The 19,293-nt window shown below is 44.8% G+C and overlaps 1 protein-coding gene across 1 annotated transcript in view; it reads left to right on the forward strand.

The window, feature by feature from the left end:
- LOC110502399 (F-box/WD repeat-containing protein 4-like) overlaps positions 1 to 13,140 on the forward strand; it is a 33,977-nt gene extending 20,837 nt beyond the window's left edge. Inside the window, exons 6-8 of the mRNA XM_090217991.1 lie at positions 9,732 to 9,873; positions 11,898 to 12,039; positions 12,109 to 13,140. Of these exons, the coding sequence (XP_090074117.1) occupies positions 9,732 to 9,873; positions 11,898 to 12,017 (262 nt within the window). The 3' untranslated portion in view covers positions 12,018 to 12,039; positions 12,109 to 13,140. The remainder of the gene's footprint in view (positions 1 to 9,731; positions 9,874 to 11,897; positions 12,040 to 12,108) is intronic.
- The last annotated feature ends 6,153 nt before the right edge of the window (positions 13,141 to 19,293 follow it).

Below are 19,293 nucleotides of genomic sequence, written 5' to 3' on the forward strand. Positions count from 1 at the left end.
TGTGAGTGTAGCGAAATGCTTGTGCTTCTAGTTCCGACCATGCAGTAATATCTAACAAGTAATCGAACAACTTCACAACAACTACCTTATACACACAAGTGTAAAGGAATGAATATGAATATGTACATATGGATGAGCGATGGCCGTACAGCATAGGCAAGATGCAGTAGATGGTATAGAGTACAATATATACATATGAGATGAGTAATGTAGGGTATGTAAACATGATATAAAGTGGCATTGTTTTTAAAGTGACTAGTGATACATTTATTACATCCAATTTTTAATTATTAAAGTGTCTAGAGATTTGAGTCGGTATGTTGGCAGCAGACACTCAATGTTAGTGATGGCTATTTAACAGTCTGATGACCTTGAGATAGAAGCTGTTTTTCAGTCTCTCGGTCCCAGCTTTGATGCACCTGTACTGACCTCGCCTTCTGGGTGATAGCGGGGTGAACAGGCAGTGGCTTGGGTGGTTGTTGTCCTTGATGATCTTTTTTGCCTTCCTGTGACATCAGGTAGTGTAGGTGTCCTGGAGGGCAGGTAGTTTGCCCCCGGTGATACGTTGTGCAGACCTCACTACCCTCTGGAGAGCCTTATGGTTGTGGGTGGAGCAGTTGCCGTCGGGCAGTTGATACAGCCCGACAGGATGCTCTCGATTGTGCATCTGTAAAAGTTATGAGTGCTTTTGGTGACAAGCCAAATTTCTTCAGCCTCCTGAGGTTAAAGAGGCGCTGTTGCGCCTTCTTCACCACACTGTCTGTGTGGGTGGACCATTTTAGTTTGTACGTGATGTGTACGCTGAGGAACTTAAAACTTTCCACCTTCTCCACTACTGTCCCGTCGATGTGGATAGGGGGGTGCTCCCTTTGCTGTTTCCTGAAGTCCACGATCATCTCCTTTGTTTTGTTTTGTTGAGTGTGAGGTTGTTTTCCTGACACCACACTCCGAGGGCCCTCACCTCATCCCTGTAGGCCGTCTCGTCGTTGTTGGTAATCAAGCCTAGCACTGTAGTGTCATCTGCAAACTTGATGATTGAGTTGGAGGCGTGCATGGCCACGCAGTCATGGGTGAACAAGGAGTACAGGAGAGGGCTGAGAACACACCCTTGTGGGGCCCCAGTGTTGATGATCAGCGGGGTGGGGTGGAGATGATGTTTCCTAACCTCACCACCTGGGGGCAGCCCGTCAGAAAGTCCAGGACCCAGATGCACAGGGCGGGGTTGAGACCCAGGGTCTCAAGCTTAATGACGAGGTTGGAGGGTACTATGGTGTTAAATGCTGAGCTGTTCGATGAACAGCATTCTTACATAGGTATTCCTCTTGTCTAGATGGGTAAGGGCAGTGTGCAGTGTGCAGTGTGATTGCGATTGCGTCGTCTGTGGACCTATCGGGGCCGTAAGCAAATTGGAGTGCGTCTAGGGTGTCAGGTAGGGTGAAGGTGATATGATCCTTGACTAGTCTCACAAAGCACTTCATGATGACAGAAGTGAGTGATTTAGCTCAGTTACCTTAGCTTTCTTGGGAACAGGAAAAATGGTGGTCATCTTGAAGCATGTGGGAACAGCAGATTGGGATAGGGCTTGATTGAATATGTCCATAAACACAGCAGCCAGCTGGTCTGCACATGCTCTGAGGACGCAGTGAGGGATGCCATCTGGGCCGGCAGCCTTGCGAGGGTTAACACGTTTAAATGTATTACTCACGTTGGCTGTGGTGAATTAGAGCCCACAGGTTTTGGTAGCGGGCTGTGTCAGTGGCACTGTATTGTCCTCAAAGCGAGCAAAGAAGTTGTTTAGTTTTTCTGTGAGCAAGACATCAGTGTCCACGACAGGGCTGGTTTTCTTTTTGTAATCCGTGATTGTCTGTAGACCCTGGCACATACGTCTCATGTCTAGAGCCGTTGAATTGTGACTCTACTTTGTCTCTATACTGACGCTTAGCTTGTTTGATTGCCAAGGCGGAGGGAATAGCTACACTGTTTGTATTCGGTCATGTTTCCGGTCTCCTTGCCATGATTAAAAGCAGTGGTTCGCGCTTTCAGTTTTGAGCAAATGCTGCCATTAATCCATGGTTTCTGGTTGGGGAAGGTTTTAATTGTCACCGTGGGTACAACATCACCGATGCACTTGCTAAAAACTCACTCACCGAATCAGCGTGTACATCAATGTTGTTGTCCGATGCTATTCGAAACATATCCCAGTCCACGTGATCGAAGCAATCTTTAAGCGTGGAATCAGATTGGTCGGACCAGCGTTGAACAGACCTAAGCACCGGTGTTTCCTGTTTTAGTTTCTGTCTATAGGCTGGGAGCAACAAAATGGAGTTGTGGTCAGATTTGCCGAAAGGAGGGTGAGGGAGAGCTTTGTATGCGTAGCGGAAGTTAGAGTAGCAATGATCGAGAATTTTTCCAGCCCGGGTCGCGCAGTCGACGAGCTGATACAATTTAGGGAGTCTTGTTTTCAGATGAGCCTTGTTAAAATCCCCAGCTACAATAAATGCAGCCTCAGGATATGTGGTTTCCAGTTTACATAGAGTTCTTTCAGGGCCGTCGAGGTGTCTGGTTGGGGGGGATATACATGGCTGTGATTATAATCAAAGAGAATTCTCTTGGTAGATAATGCGGTCGGCATTTTATTGTAAGGAATTCTAGGTGAGGCGAACAAAAGGACTTGAGTTTGTGTATGTTGTTATGACCACACCACGACTTGTTAATCATAAGGCATACCCCCCCCCCCCCGCCCTTTTTCTTTCCAGAGAGATGTTTGTTTCTGTCGGTGCGATGCGTGAAGGTGAATTCATCATCCAGTGTCTGGTGGAAAGCAGACTGAACCAGGTTTTCCTCTAGGATTTTGCCTGTGCTTAGCTCCATTACATTTTATTTTTAATCCTAAAAAACTCCCCAATCCTTAATGTTTACAAGCCAACCCATAATATGATGTAGCCACCACTATGCTTGAAAATGTGTAGAGTGGTACTCAGTAACTGTGTTGTATTAGATTTGCCCCAAACGTAATATGTTGTATTCAGGACAAAAAGTGAATTGCTTTGCCCATTTTTGCAATATTACTTTATTGCCTTGTTGCAAACATGATGCATGTTTTGGAATATTTTTTTATTCTATACAGGCTTCCTTCTTTGCACTTTGTCAGTTAGGTTAGTATTGTGGGGTAACTACAATATTGTTGATCCATCCTCAGTTTTCTCCTATCACAACCATTAAACTCTGTAACTGATTTAAAGTCACCATTGGCCTCATGGTGAAATCCCTGACTGGTTTCCTACCTCTCTGGCAACTGAGTTAGGAAGGATGCCTGTGTCTTTGTAGTGACTTGGTGTATTGGTACATCATCCAAAGTGTAATTAATAACTTGTTGAGGTAGACCATTCAATTCTTGTGTGTCACCTAAGGAGTATTGGTGTCTCTGAGGGGTCTTTGGCCTGGTTTGCTAACTACCTCTCTCAAAGAGTGCAATGTGTATCGTCAGCAAATGTACTGTCTCAGTCACTGCCTGTCACCAAGGGAGTACCCCAAGGCTCGATCCTAGGCCCCACGGTCTTCTCAATTTACATCAACAACATAGCTCAGGCAGTAGGAGGCTCTCTCATCCATTTATATGCAGATGATACAGTCTTATGGCCCCTCAACAGATGTTGTGTTAAACACTTTACAACAACATTTTCTTAGTGCCTAACAAGCTTTCTCTAAACTTGCTCTGAACATCTCCAAAACAAAGGTCATGTGGTTCCCCCCTCACCCCACTGGTGTGATTACCTCGGAGGGTTTAGAGCTTGAGGTAGTCACCTCATACAAGTACTTGGGAGTATGGCTAGATGGTACACTGTCCTTCTCTCAGCACATATCCAAGCTGCAGGCTAAGGTTAAATAAAGACTTGGTTTCCTCTATCGTAATCGGTCCTCTATCACCCCAACTGCAAAACTAACCCTGATTCAGATGATCATCCTACACATGCTCGATTACGGAGACTTAATTTATAGATCGGCAGGTAAGGGTGCTCTCGAGTGGCTAGATGTACTTTACGATTCGGCTATCAGATTTGCCACCAATGCTCCTTATAGGACACATCACTGCACTCTATACTTCTCTGTAAACTGGCCATCTCTGTATACCCAGCGCAAGACCTCTATCTGAGATGCCTACTGCAACCCTCATCCTCCACATACAACACCCATTCTGCCAGTCACATTCTGTTAAAGGTCCCCAAAGCACACACATCTCTGGGTCACTCCTCTTTTCAGTTCGCTGCAGCCAACGACTGGAACAAGTTGTAAAAAACGCTCACACTGGACAGTTTTATCTCCGTCTTTACATTCAAAGACTAAATCATGGACACTTACTGACACTTGTGGCTGCTTCGCGTGATGTATCGTTGTCTCTACCTTTTTGTCCCTTTGTGCTGTTGTCTGTACCATGTTTGTGCTGCTACCATGTTATGCTGCTGCCATGTGTTGCTACCGTGTTGTTGTCATGTCGTGTTGCTACCATGCTGTGTTGTTGTCTTAGGTCTCTCTTTATGTAGTGTTGTGGTGTCTCTCTTGTCATGATGTGTTTTGTCCTACATTTTTATGTCTAATGCCAGCCCCCATCCTCGCAGGAGGCCTTTTGCCTCTTGGTAGGCCATCATTGTAAATAAGAATGTGTTCTTAATTGACTTACCTAGTTAAATAAAAGTTTGAAAAAATATATAAAAAATCACCATGCTCAAAGGGACATTCAATGTCTGCTTTTTTTTTACCATCTACCAATAGCTGTCCTTCTTTTCGAGGCATCGGAAAACCTCCCTGGTCTTTGTGGCTGAATCTGTGTTTGAAATTCACTTTTCAGCTGAGGGACCTTCCAGATAATTGTATGTGTGTGGTGAGGTAGTCATTCAATAATAATGTTTAACACTATTATTGAACTATTATTGAACACGAGTCCATGCAACTTATGTGACTTGTTAACCAAATTTTTACTCCCTACTCTCAAATTTGTATTTAGGTTTACCATAACAATACTTATTGACTCAAGATATTTCAGGTTTGAACTTTTTATGAATTTGTTTATGAATTTGTAAAAAAATAAATAAGTAAAACATAATTCCACTTTGACATTATGAGGTATTGTCTCTAGTCCAGTGACAATTTCTGTTAAATTTAATCAATTTTAAATTCAGGCTGTAACACAACAAAATGTGGCAAATGTCAAGGGGTGTGAATAATTTCTGAAGGCACTGTACCTAGGGCATCAGTCTCTAAGGTGCAGGGTAGATTACCAGGTGGTAGCTGGCTAGTGACAGTATCTAAGGTGCAGGAAAGGGTACCGAGCGGAGGCCGGCCAGTGATGACTGGTTAACAGTCTGATGACCTGGAGATAGAAGCCATCTTCAATTTTCTGTCCCTGCTTTGATGCTCCTGTACTGTCTAGATGGTAGAAGGGTGAACTGGCTGTGGCTCAGGTGGCTGATGTCCTTGATGATCTTCTTGGCCTTCCTGTGGCACCGGGTGCTGATGTCTTGGAGGGCAGGCATTGTGCCCCCGGTGATGTATTGGGCTGACCGCACCACCCTCTGGAGAGCCTTGCGGTTGCAAGCGGTGTAGTTGTTGTAGCAGGTGGTGATACAGCCTGACAGAATGCTCTCGGTTGAAGAGATGCTGTTGCGCCTTCTTCACCACAGTGTCGTTGTGGAGGGACCATTTCAAATCCTCAGTGATGTGCACGCAGAGGAACTTGAAGCTTTTAACCTTCTCCACTTAGGCCCCATTGATGTGGATGGGGGCGTGCTCTCTCTACGGTCTCCTGTAGTCCACGATCAGCTCCTTTGTTTTGTTGTCGTTGAGGGAGAAGTTATTTTCCTTGCTCCTCTCCGCCAGGGCTCTCCCCTCCTCCCTGTAGGCTGTCTCGTCGTTGTTGGTAATCAGGCCTACCACTGTTGTGTCGTCAGCAAACTTAATGATTGAGTTAGAGACTTACAGAGCCACACATTCATGAGTGAAAATGGAGTACATGAGGGGCTGAGCTGAGCATGCACCCCTGTGGGTCCCCCCTGTTGAGGATCCATGTGCCTACCTTCAACACCTGGGGTCAGCCCGTCAGGAAGTCTAGGACCCAGTTAAGCATGGAGGGGTTCAGACCAAGGGCCCTGAGCTTAGTGATGAGCCTGGAGGGAACTATGGGGTTGAAGGCTGAGTGTAGTCGATGAACAGCATTCTCACATTGGTGTTACTCTTGTCCAGGTGTGATAGAGCAGTGTGCAGTGCAATGACTATTGCGTCGTCCGTGGATCTATTGGGGGCGGTATGCAAATTGTAGTGGGTCTAGGGCAGGGATCATCAACTAGATGAGCGGATGGTTGGGGGGCCGGAGTGTAATTACAAATAATCAGACCCCTTCCCCTTTTCTACATTTTGTTGCGTTACAGCCTTATTCAAAATGTATTCAAAAAAAGTGTCCCTCATCAATCTACACACAATACCCCATAATGACAAAGCGATTAACATTTTTTGGGGTGCAAATTTATTAAAAATAAAAACAGAAATACCTTATTTACATAAGTATTCACACCCTTTGCTATTAGACTTGAAATTGAGCTCAGGTGCATCCTGTTTTAATTGATCATCCTTGAGATGTTTCTACAACTTGATTGCAGTCCACCTGTGGTAAATTCAATTGATTGGACATGATTTGGAAAGGCACACACCTGTCTATATAAGGTCCCATAGTTGACAGTGCATGTCAGAGCAACAACCAAGCCATGAGGTCAAAGAAATAGTCCGTAGAGCTCCGAGACAGGATTGTGTCGAGGCACAGATCTGGGGAAGGGTTCCAAAAAATTACTGCAGCATTGACGTTCCCAAAGAACACAGTGGCCTGCTACAAAGGCCTCTGTGTTCAAATTGCTGCAAAGAAACCAGTACTAAAGGACACCAATAGGAAGAAGAGACTTGCCTGGGTCAATACACATGAGCAATGGACATTAGACTGGTGGAAATCTGTCTTTTCGTCTGATGAGTCCAAATTTGAGATTTTTAGTTCTAACTGCCGTGTTTTTGTGAGGCGCAGAGTAGGTGAACGGATGATGTCTGCATGTGTGGTTTCCACCATGAAGCATGGAGGAGGTGTGATGCTGTGGAGGTGCTTTGCTGTTGACGCTGTTGGTGATTTATTTAGAATTCAAGGCACACTTAACCAGCAGGCTACCACAGCATTCTGCAGCAATACGCCATCCCATCTGTTTTGCTCTTAGTGGGACTATAATTTGTTTTTCAACAGGACAAGGACCCAAAACACACCTCTAGGCTGTGTAAGTGATATTTAACCAAGGAGAGTGATTGAGTGCTGCATCAGATGACCTGGCATCCACAATCATCCGACATCAACCCAATTGAGATGGTTTGGGATGAGTTGGACCGCAGAGTGAAGGAAAAGCAGCCAACAAATGCTCAGCATATGTGGGAACTCCTTCAAGACGGTTGGAAAAGCATTTCTCATGAAGCTGGTTGAGAGAATGCCAAGAGTGTGCAAAGCTGTCATTACATTTTTTTAAACCTTAATTTAACCAGGCAAGTCAGTTAAGAAAAAAATATTATTTACAATGACGGGTTACTCCGGCCAAACCCTGACGACGCTGCGCCGATTGTGCGCCGCTCAATGGGACTCCCAATCACGGCCAGATGTGATACAGCCTGGATTCAAACCAGGGACTGTAGTGACACCTCTTGCACTGAGATGCAGTGCCTTACACCGCTGCACCACTCGGGAGTCCCAAGGCAAAGGGTGGCTACTTTGAAGAATCAAAAATATAAATACTTATTTGGTTACTACTGTACATGATTCCATATGTGTTTTTTTTTCATAGTTTTAACGTCTTCACTATTATCATACAATGTATAAAATACAAACAATAAAGAAAAACCCTTGAATGAGAAGGTGTGTCCAAACCTTCGACTGGTACTGTATATCAAAGGCACTCACTCACTGCATGGGCCCGACAGACTCTGTTATGTGACGGTAATGACTCGTCAGTATTATTTTATCGACTCAACCATGTGTCTTTCCACTCAGGCATGCTTTGGGCCAGACTCAGGTATGTGACGGTGTGGAACCAGACATGAGATGGTCAGATCACACAATCAAGCCGCAGCTCTCAAAGGCAAGTGGCAGCCCCACATGCAGATACAGTCCTTCTGACAGATTATATGGTTATGCTCCGTCCTGTAATCTTTTCCTAGGCTCATAAAAGTGGTGACCTAAGAATTTGAGAATCCCGTTTTGCTGCTCGCCATCCGTCACACAGTGCTATTACGGGCTTTAATATATTGACGCAGATGTGAAGAGCGCTTTCATGGATTCGGGTTTTTATCTTCTCACCTTGGTGCCGGGCGTTTCAGAGGGCCACGAAGACCTTCAAGTGCAATCAGCTCAATTGTGTCTGTGAGACGTTGTATTCAGGCTATGAATTGAATGGCCTATGTCCTTGTGGGTTGAGGGATATAGGGGGCTCTCTATAAGACACGTTTGAGTTATGAGTCAATTATTCACGTGTGGCTTGAGTGGTATAGGTGTTCTTTGTCTGGCATGCATTAAGCCCTGGGTTTTAGCAGTAAAAAGAAAATGAGAGGTCGGTACCCCACACAGACACATAGCCCAGAGAGAGAGCCTCATCACAGACTCCCCATTGGCCAGGCTTAGACCCCAGGGCTGAGAAAGCTCTCATCCAATAAGACGCCCCGTGAGGAAAGCCCTCGTCCAATAAGATGGCCCCCTGGGGTGAGGCTGGCGGATTACCAGTCTGCCCCTGGTGTTTGGGGCAGTGGGGGCACGAGCGAGGAGGGGGAGGGAGTGCGGTCACCAGGGCCAGCGGGCACCTTTAAATGGTTGCTAGGGAGCAGGTATCAAAGGTCTGCGATTCGCACACAGTCACGGTCATGGAGGAATTAAACAGCAACAAAGAGACAGTTATTCTGCAATAATCCGCACTGTGGAGGGCAAGTTATTCTCCAATAATCAGAGCCGCTGAGGGGGCAGCCAACAGAGGACTGTGATCACAAGAGCATGGTACTGCTCATACACACACCCACCCATACACGTCCTTTGTGTACCCATACACACAAATATATATGTTTTACACACCACGCCGTTTTCTCTCTCTCTCTCTCTCTCTCTCTCTCTCTCTCTCTCTCACACACACACACACACACACCTCCATCCCGCACAGTGTCGTAGCGTGGGAGGATCCCTGTAATCGGCCTCAGAGCCCTCTCCCAGATAAGAGAGGTGTTGACTTTGATCTCCTCTGGGTGGTCTGGAGCCGGTGGAATTGGGAATATAGAGATGGAGAGAGAGGGCTGTCTGTGGGAATATGAAGATATACACAGAGAGCTTAGGGGTGAATCAAGGATCAACTCCAAGGAAGACTTAGATCGGTGACAAAAGTGTGTTGTCTTCCTCTCACTTTGAGATAAGATGAGTTATACCTAGTAGGGACTCCATTGATTATTCGTGGTTGCTTATGGGTGTAAGTGAACACTGTACATCCTCATTTGAAGCACTATGGACCTCCTGTATTCGACGAAAAGTAGCCAGCGGGCATTTATTGATACAGAGGATAGAGTGTACATGTAACATGTCTGTGATCTTAGGTGCAGGAACTGAACTGTCTCTCTCTTCATCTTTCTTCTTTTTCCTACTTTCTCTCTATTTCTCCCTCCTCCCTCTCACTGTCTCTCAGGTGTGAGTTGCTGTGTTGTCTAGGTTCAGAGTCCCAGAGGGATGCAGGTGTGGTGGATATAGATTATGAGTCGCCCTTCCAGCAGCTCACCTGTGGCTACGACGCCTATATCCACTCTTGGGACCTCCGCCTCAGCCCTCAGGTACGCCGTCCGTCCATCAAGCAAGCTGTCAATCAATACTTTTTTTTCTCCTTCGTATTCACGTATGTATAAATTGTCAATGTACTGTGGCTCATATTGTATGGCAAAATGTACCGCCACCAATATAGCACATGCATCAATATACATTATAAAACTGTTCATTCCGGCCAAGCATTATGACTTGCAAAGAAGCGTTCTGAGCCGTGCCAAAATGAGAATTAACGTCACGGCTACATCATACACTTCAATACACGTGCTATGAGTCAGCACAGCACACATAAGAGCACTAGCAACACAGTCTAGTCATTCTGCCTCCCCTCCATCTTCCAAAGAGAAAGAGTGCAGTATGTTACTATCCAGTCCGCACTGGGCGGTGCCCGTATTGATGCGGAGCGTTGCAGATTTCCACAACAAACCTGGTCCTGCTATCAAAGGAGACGGGGCCATTTGATTTGGGTGGTGTGTGTGTGTGAGGTGTTTTTGTGGGGAGGGGTCCAGTCAAGTAACACAAATAAAAGCTGATTGTCAGCTAGCTCTGGGGAGTTGAGTGGAGAGTTGGGCTGGGATGGGGGTCCCTCTTTAGACATCAATAATTCACACCACACACAGCACCCCCAGGGAGCCTCCCTGGGACGGTGAGGAGGCGCGGGGTGTCTGGACGTTGGGTTCCCGCTGAAAGCCGATGCCTGGAGGGTATCCGACCAGCGGACAGCAACACACACACAGCTCATTCTCTGTCTGATATACACTGTTGTCTTGGTGTTGTGAAGCACCTATCTCTTGTTATGGGTTCATGTTGTGTAGTGTTGTGGTGTATTTTATCAGATTGATCTATCATCTCATGGTCTTGTTGAATATGTACGTTTTGTGTATCACGTTGTTTCATCATATTTTTGGGGTTATTTCTTTATATTTATAATATGTTTTTTTTTTGGAATTGGGTAATGTAGTTATAATTGGGTAATGTAGTTGTAATAGTTTTCTCATCTGATGTGGTATTGTTTTATTTAGTTTTATGTAGAGATGTCGGTTTTTGTGTCGTGGCTGTGACATTCTCTGGGTGAGATGGTCAGAGTGTGTATGCATTCTCTTTACAAACTCTGCTGCATTCTCACCATGTCGGCTATAGGTTTGGCAGAGAGGGGGGAAACGAGAGAGAAAGAGAAGTCAGCCCAATGGGCCTTGTCTACCTCATGCACTCTTGACTCACATTGTCCCAGAAAAACACACTCCAAGCAACCGACACAGCCCAAACTCTCTCAGAGACACACAATAGTAAGTTACTGCTTGACTTTAACCTCAGTTGCCAAGACAGGTAAAGTGGTCTGGTGACAGGGACACTCCTTTGAGTCTGGTCGAATCAGGGCTATATGTGGATATATCTGGTGTCTCTCAACACTTTAGGACCCAATGACAGTGATTTGACCTCGTGCTCATTGGATTGCTAAAATTAGGACGAAGAAACGGTGTGTGCCTGTGTGTGTGTGCACGCCTGTGTGTGTGTTTGTGTGTGAGACTGACTCCAGACGCCTCTGTTGCCCTGCTGTCTGCACCCGGTCCCTGTGCATCACTTATTGATGAGGCTCTAATGGATGATCGATCTCCATTGGCAGAACTCCTAAAATATTTCCCCTACCACCACCTCCTTCCCCACCGCAAACCCAGCCAGCACTCCCAACACCCCAGCGCCTTTCCGTAAACAACAGATGAAGTTTCAGCATCCTCAGAAAACTCGCACACAAACCTCACAACATACACCGTACTCAAAACACACACCAACATACACAATCTAACTTACTCATGCACACACACATTTGCCTTCTTAAAATTCTTCAAAGTACACTCTCCAAATTCCAGTCACATTCTGTACTGTGAAGTAGTGGTCCTCGCCTAGGTCATCAAAGTAAGTTGAACCTAATGAATGCTGTAACGCTGTCGTTTTGGACTATTTCACCTCCTGCAATTCATAGTATTTCAAATGAAACAGATGTCTACTTTTTCACACACATCCTCCTGTCCAACAGGAAGTGTGTCATAGAGTGGGAGGAGCCTCACGACAGTGCCCTCTACTGCATCCAGACGGACGGGAATCACATGATTGCCAGTGGCTCCTCATACGACGGCGTCATACGGATGTGGGATAAGTGGCAGACCCGCTGCGTAGAGGTACGTGTGTGTAAAATCTATTTGTGTGTGGGTGACGGCCATTTATGACTGTTGTTTTCCTTGCCACAGATGTTTCAGCTATCCTCCGCTGTGAGCAGCCCAGTGTGGTCACCTGATGCAGCACTCCATCACTCTTCTTCTTGGTCAAATAGTCCTTACACAGCCTGGAGGTGTGTTGGGTCATTGTCCTGTTGAAAAACAAATGATAATCCCACTAACCAGATGGGATGGCGTATCGCTTGCGAATTCTGTGGTAGCCATGCTGGTTAAGTGTGTCTTGAATCCTAAAAAAAAATCACAGACAGTGTCAGCAGCAAAGCACCCTCACACCATCACACCTCCTCTTCCATGCTTCATGGTGGGAACCACACACGCGGAGATCATCTGTTCACCTACTCTGCGTCTCACAAAGACACGGCGGTTGGAACCAAAAATCTCAAATTTGGACTGATCAGAACAAAGGACAGATTTCCACCGGTCTAATGTCCATTGCTCGTGTTTCTTGGCCCAAGCAAGTCTCTTCTTCTTATTGGTGTCCTTTAGTAGTGGTTTCTTTGCAGCAATTCGACCATGAAGACCTGATTCACGCAGTCTCCTCTGAACAGTTGATGTTGAGATGTGTCTGTTATTTGAACTCTGTGAAGCATTTATTTGGGCAGCAATTTCTGAGTCTGGTAACTCTAATGAACTTATCCTCTGCAGCAGAGCTAACTCTGGGTCTTCATGAGAGCCCATCACACCTGCTATTTGAGCTGTTCTTGCCATAATATGGACTTGGTCTCTTTCCAGATAGGGATGGTATACAGAAGATAGTCATATCTTGTCACAGCACAACTGATTGGGTCAAACACATTAAGAAGGAATTAACTTTTATCAAGGCACACCTGTTAATTGAAATGCATTCCAGGTGACTGGATGAGAGAATACCAAGAGTGTGCAAAGCTGTCATCAAGGCAAAGGGTGGCTACTTTGAAGAATCTCAAATATGAAATATATTTTGATTTGTTTAACACTTTTTTGGTTACTACATAATTCCATATGTGTTGTTTCGTAGTTTTGATGCCTTCACTATTATTAAACAATGTAAAAATAAGGAAAAAACCCTGGAATGAGCAGGTGTGTCCAAACTTTTGACTGGTACTGTATATGCGGATACTACACCCTGAAACCAACATGGAAACCTCTGCCAGGGCAACACAGATCCTGGACTAGAGGGCATGCAAGAACATGTTGTTACAGGACTAATCCAGTGGCCTGGAGGCTCTCTCTCTCACACACACACACACACACACACACACACACGACAAAGCCTAGATAACGCTTCCATTGAAGAACACACAGGGAGGTGTTTCCACCTCACACTTTGAGTGACTATGGGCTCTGTCGGATGCTTTGAGGGGATAAAACCATATTAGCCACTGACAGTAACATAGGAAAACAGTGTTTGGGGTTTCCATTCATTTGACCTCAACACCTGCAGTCAGTCAGGATTGAAGTGTTTAACCTTTGAAAATCCACATTATAATGTGAGGATCATTTGACGGACAAAGATAAAATATACTCACATCTGGCATATCAAAGTTCTAGACGCATATCCAAACCCCACTTACCCCTGGCGGTGCGTCATACACTGTAGATATAACCGGGTCTCATTTTGACGTTTTCCTCGCATTCATTTGGTCAGTGGGGAGAGATAGTTGGGCGTTTATTCTGTGTTGTGCTTGGGGTTGTGAGGGAGGGTGGTTTGGGGGTTGTGGTGTGTGCATTTGGTTCCATTGTGAATTCCCGGAGACCCTCCCTGCTTGCCATTAATGGCATATATTAGATCATATTCCCATTAGCTAATATTACGGTAGCAGATAAGAGGAATGGCCACACTGCGTAAAGACATTGCACAACCATGCAGGAGATGTGGCCCCCAGGGACTGTGCAGAGTTGAATTAATCATATGGACCCAGGGAGGGGCCCCACAGAAGCTGTTCAGTCGTGTGGCCAGTATTTTGTTATCTGTAACGCAGTAGACTGAAATACGGGTTGTGCACGGATGATGATTTGATTGTGTAGAACGTCGTTCTTCACCTGCTGTGTGGCTTTGTATGAAATGCCTGACCTTGCAGGTGTAAGGAATCACACACGCACACACTGAGGATGCCACAGACTGAAGTGTCATCAGGCCACACTACTTGGTACCAAGTAGTGCTGTTGTCTGAGGTTCTGTCACAAGGTCAACACAGTGAATCACACAACCCCACCAACCAACTAACTCCCTCTCAGGAAAAGGCTGAAATTAAATTAAGACTTCCATTTGGGACAGAAGTGGTGGAGGGGGGGCTGGGTTGAGGGTTGCAAGAAGGGTATTTGTGGTGCCTCTCGTCACACCTAAAGAGCCCACTCACACACCACACTCACCTAGTAACACTTGCACACACCATCGTCTCACAGACTCAGGAGTGAGTGATGTGGGCCTTGCCTGTACCTGCCCTTCTCCCTCAGTAGTGTCAGTTTGGAGGGAACGGATGAGGAAGAAGGAGGGGGGTGCAGAGGGCACCTGTACAAACCTCTCTGTCACACAGGTGACGGTGAGCTTAGCAGGGGGACAAAGGATTTCACCTCACCCTCTGCCACAATACCTTCATTCTTGTGACATTAACTCGGTTACATCATTAATATGATTCCCGTGTCAGACATGCAGACGTAAATAATGAAATCAATGGTTTGTTCTTGTCATGCCAGGTCTATTAGATTCAGCTAAATGTTCTGGCATTGGTGGCTTTTTGTTTGTTTATCCGGATCTCTAAATGAAGAGTCAGCGGCTAAATATGGCATGTAGCAAGTGTGAAGTGGGCAAACCATCGTGATCTCAACTGAAACACAGCCAGCTGAGACACGCAGGGTATATTTAGCTGAGGGAACCATGTGAAGAGCATCGGGGTGCGTCTGGGTTAGTGGCGACCTGGTTTAAGACGTAAATCACACACACTTGGATCATGCAGATGATGGATGAGGAAATAAAGGTGTCTGATACTGCCGCAATCTTGCAGTGGAGCATGACTCGCACCAAAATGCATTAGCTTTATGCCAAAACGTGTTAGCAGATGACAGCTGATGGAACAAACCAGGCTGTGTGTGTGAAGGAATAGTGGTTAACTGTTTTCAACACAATATGATTTGGCCAATTAGAATTGTCATTTCCGTACCACTACTGTTACTGTTCACACGAGATCAACAGAGTAACCCACTGGCACCTGTCTCAGAGCAATCCACCATCCCTGGACTTCTCTCACAATGGATAACCTGTAATTTACCCTTAGCACTTAGCAAGACTAGCAGAGTAACATGAGAACATGTGAAGAATCACACAGTGTTTTCTTTGGCCAAGTTCATTGGACTTGAATGGAAGGAAGGGCTTCCCTTTCAGTGGAGGTGAGCCCTGTTTCCGTGGACTCAGTGGGCTGTGGTACAACTATAGAGAGGATCAGATATCAGAGCAATGCTGGGCTGAGCATCAGAGCATCATACCAGGGTTGAGATTGGTTTTGGGGAGGTGGTTGAACTGTGTTATAAATGAGCTGGCAGGTTTTTACACTGATTTACCAGTGTGCAGTTATGTGCCAAAAGGTGCTGGATCTTTGAATTCTTGTACCAATGCTGCCATCTACAGATGATGAGAGTAAATGCATGCAAGACACCACTACCAGACTGCCACTACCACTCACATCTGCCACCATTGGTTGCAGACAAAATACAGGTAAGTGCCAAAAATAAAGGAAACACCAACATAAAGTATCTTAATAAGGCACGTGTCTGGGACTCCATCATTTTGAAAAATTCCATCATTTTGTGTTTTGTTGATTGTGGTGAAAAACTCTGTCTCAGCTTCCGCTCCAGAATCAATTGAGATCTGGTGACTGAGACACACACACTATGCTCCTTTGGGACCCCTCTTTCAAAGTCACTGAAATCTTTTCTTCTAGCCATGGTAGCCAAAATAATGAGCAGCTGGGCATTTTTATGTATGACCCTAAGCATTATGGGATGTTAATTGTTTAATGATCTCATGAACCACACCTATGGAAGCACCTGCTTTCAATATACTTTTTATCGCTCATTTACTCGAGTGTTTTTTGGGGTGGGCAGTTACCTGTATATTGACACGATGAAAATATCTCCATTTATTTTATTTTCACACAAACTTCCACCTTTTAAAATAAAAAAAAGCATATGCATGTTTTCCCAAAACACTGAAGTAATGGAGGAAAACTGCATCAAAAGATATCCCCCAGACTAGCTGTCTGTTTTTCTGTTTTTGGGGGGGGTGGAGCCCAAACCAGCCTTCATTTCAATGTCTACAGAAGTTTAATTTTGGTCCGGATCAGACCAAATCTGAACTAATCATAGACGTCTATGTTTCACAAGTTTAGAGTACAGTGTAATGTACTGTACTATACTGAATTAAACTCTACTGTCCTGTACCGTACTGTACAGTACTCTACTGTGATAATTGTTTGTGATGTTCAAACTTGTGAAACATGGCCTATGATTCATTCAGATTAGGACCTGGTCCACACTGGCCAAATATGTACTTGTTTGGGTGCAGAGCTCATTAGAATAATACACAGCGTGCTTTGCGAGTGTTTGTTTTTACATTTAGGTCATTCAGCAGACACTCTTATCCAGAGCGACTGACAGTGCATTCAACTAAGGTCGGTCAACAACAACAAATCACAATCGTAGCAAGATAATAAACAAATCTGTAACTGTCCTTTACTGCAAATCGTATTGTTGTTCAAAGTGGTCTGTTGGCTTATTCTGTAGGTTGGACTACTTTAAACGTCATCACTGCCAGTTTTAAAGCTTTTGAATGTGACAGATAGGAGCAATAATACATAATCTGTTGCAATCTTCAGTTGACTCCTCTTTCCTATATTATTGTGATATAATGCTTACTTCATTGAGAATGTATGTGCAGTTGAAATTTCTCCATCGAGTCGATGACCAAAAAAATAGATATTTTCAACGTCCGCATAAGACTTATTTTCAACGTCCATATAAGACTTATTTTCAACGTCCATATAAGACTTATTTTCAACGTCCATATAAGACTTATTTTCAACGTCCGCATAAGACTTATTTTCAACGTCCATATTAGACTTATTTTCAACGTCCATATAAGACTTATTTTCAACGTCCGCATAAGACTTATTTTCAACGTCCGCATAAGACTTATTTTCAACGTTCATATAAGACTTATTTTCAACGTCCGCATAAGACTTATTTTCAACATCCGCATAAGACTTATTTTCAACGTCCTCATAAGACTTATTTTCAACATCCGCATAAGACTTATTTTCAACATCCGCATAAGACTTATTTTCAACGTCCATATAAGACTTATTTTCAACGTCCGCATAAGACTAATTTTCAAAGTCCGCATAAGACATTGCTTCGACGTCCAGAAAATACGTGTTTACAATGTTCTGAATATACAGTATATCACAAAAGTGAGTACACCCCTCACATTTCTGGAAATATTTGAGTATATCTTTCCATGTGACAACACTGAAGAAATGACACTTTGCTACAATGTAAAGTAGTGAGTGTACAGCTTGTATAACAGTGTAAATTTGCTGTCCCCACAAAATAACTCAACATACAGCCATTAATGTCTAAACCGCTGGCAACAAAAGTGAGTAGACCCCTAAGTGAAAATGTCCAAATTGGGCCCAAAGTGTCAATATTTTGTGTGGCCACCATCATTTTCCAGCACTGCCTTAACCCTCTTGGGCATGGAGTTCACCAGAGCTTCACAGGTTGCCACTGGAGTCCTCTTCCACTCCTCCATGACGACATCACGGAGCTGGTGGATGTTAGAGACCTTGCACTCCTCCACCTTCCATTTGAGGATGCCCCACAGATGCTCAATAGGGTTTAGGTCTGGAGACATGCTTGGCCAGTCCATCACCTTTACCCTCAGCTTCTTTAGCAAGGCAGTGGTCGTCTTGGAGGTGTATTTGGGGTCGTTATCATGTTGGAATACTGCCCTGCGGCCCAGTCTCCGAAGGGAGGGGATCATGCTCTGCTTCAGTATGTCACAGTACATGTTGGCATTCATGGTTCCCTCAATGGCTCCCCAGTGCCGGCAGCACTCATGCAGCCCCAGACCATGACACTTCCACCACCATGCTTGACTGTAGGCAAGAAACACTTGTCTTTGTACTCCTCACCTGGTTGCCGCCACACACGCTTGACACCATCTGAACCAAATAAGTTTATCTTGGTCTCATCAGACCACAGGACATGGTTCCAGTAATCCATGTCCTTAGTCTGCTTGTCTTCAGCAAACTGTTTGTGGGCTTTCTTGTGCATCATCTTTAGAAGAGGCTTCCTTCTGGGACGACAGCCATGCAGACTAATTTGATGCAGTGTACGGCGTATGGTCTGAGCACTGACAGTCTGACCCCAGAACCCTTCAACATCTACAGCAATGCTGGCAGCACTCGTACGTCTATTTCCCAAAGACAACCTCTGGATATGACTCTTAGCACCTGCACTCAACTTCTTTGGTCGACCATGGCGAGGCCTGTTCTGAGTGGAACCTGTCCAGTTAAACCGCTGTATGGTCTTGGCCACCGTGCTGCAGCTCAGTGTCAGGGTCTTGGTAATCTTCTTATAGCCCAGGCCATCTTTATGTAGAGCAACAATTGTAAAAAATTCAAATCCTCAGATAGTTCTTTGCCATGAGGTGCCATGTTGAACTTCCAGTGACCAGTCAGTATGAGGGAGTGTGAGAGCGATGACACCAAATTTAACACACCTGTTACCCATTCACACCTGAGACCTTTTAACACTAACAAGTCACATGACACCGGGGAGGGAAAATGGCTAATTGGGCCCAATTTGGACATTTTCACTTAGGGGTGTACTCACTTTTGTTGCCAGCGGTTTAGACATTAATGGCTGTGTGTTGAGTTATTTTGAGGGGACAGCAAATTTACACTGTTATACAAGCTGTACACTCACTACTTTACATTGTAGAAAAGTGTCATTTCTTCAGTGTTGTCACATGAAAATATATACTCAAATATTTACAAAAATGTGAGGGGTGTACTCACTTTTGTGATATACTGTACATATTTTCGACGTCGGAAAAAGATGTCTTATAACCTTTCATTCAGCACCTGAAATCCACTTGATGTCAACGTCTGGAAAATACTTTTTAGCGTAATTTAGCTTATTGGGATTGTATATTTATTT

Source organism: Oncorhynchus mykiss, chromosome 23 (genome assembly GCF_057628025.1).
Source record: "Oncorhynchus mykiss isolate SJ-2025 chromosome 23, ASM5762802v1, whole genome shotgun sequence".
Taxonomy (NCBI): Eukaryota; Metazoa; Chordata; class Actinopteri; order Salmoniformes; family Salmonidae; genus Oncorhynchus; species Oncorhynchus mykiss.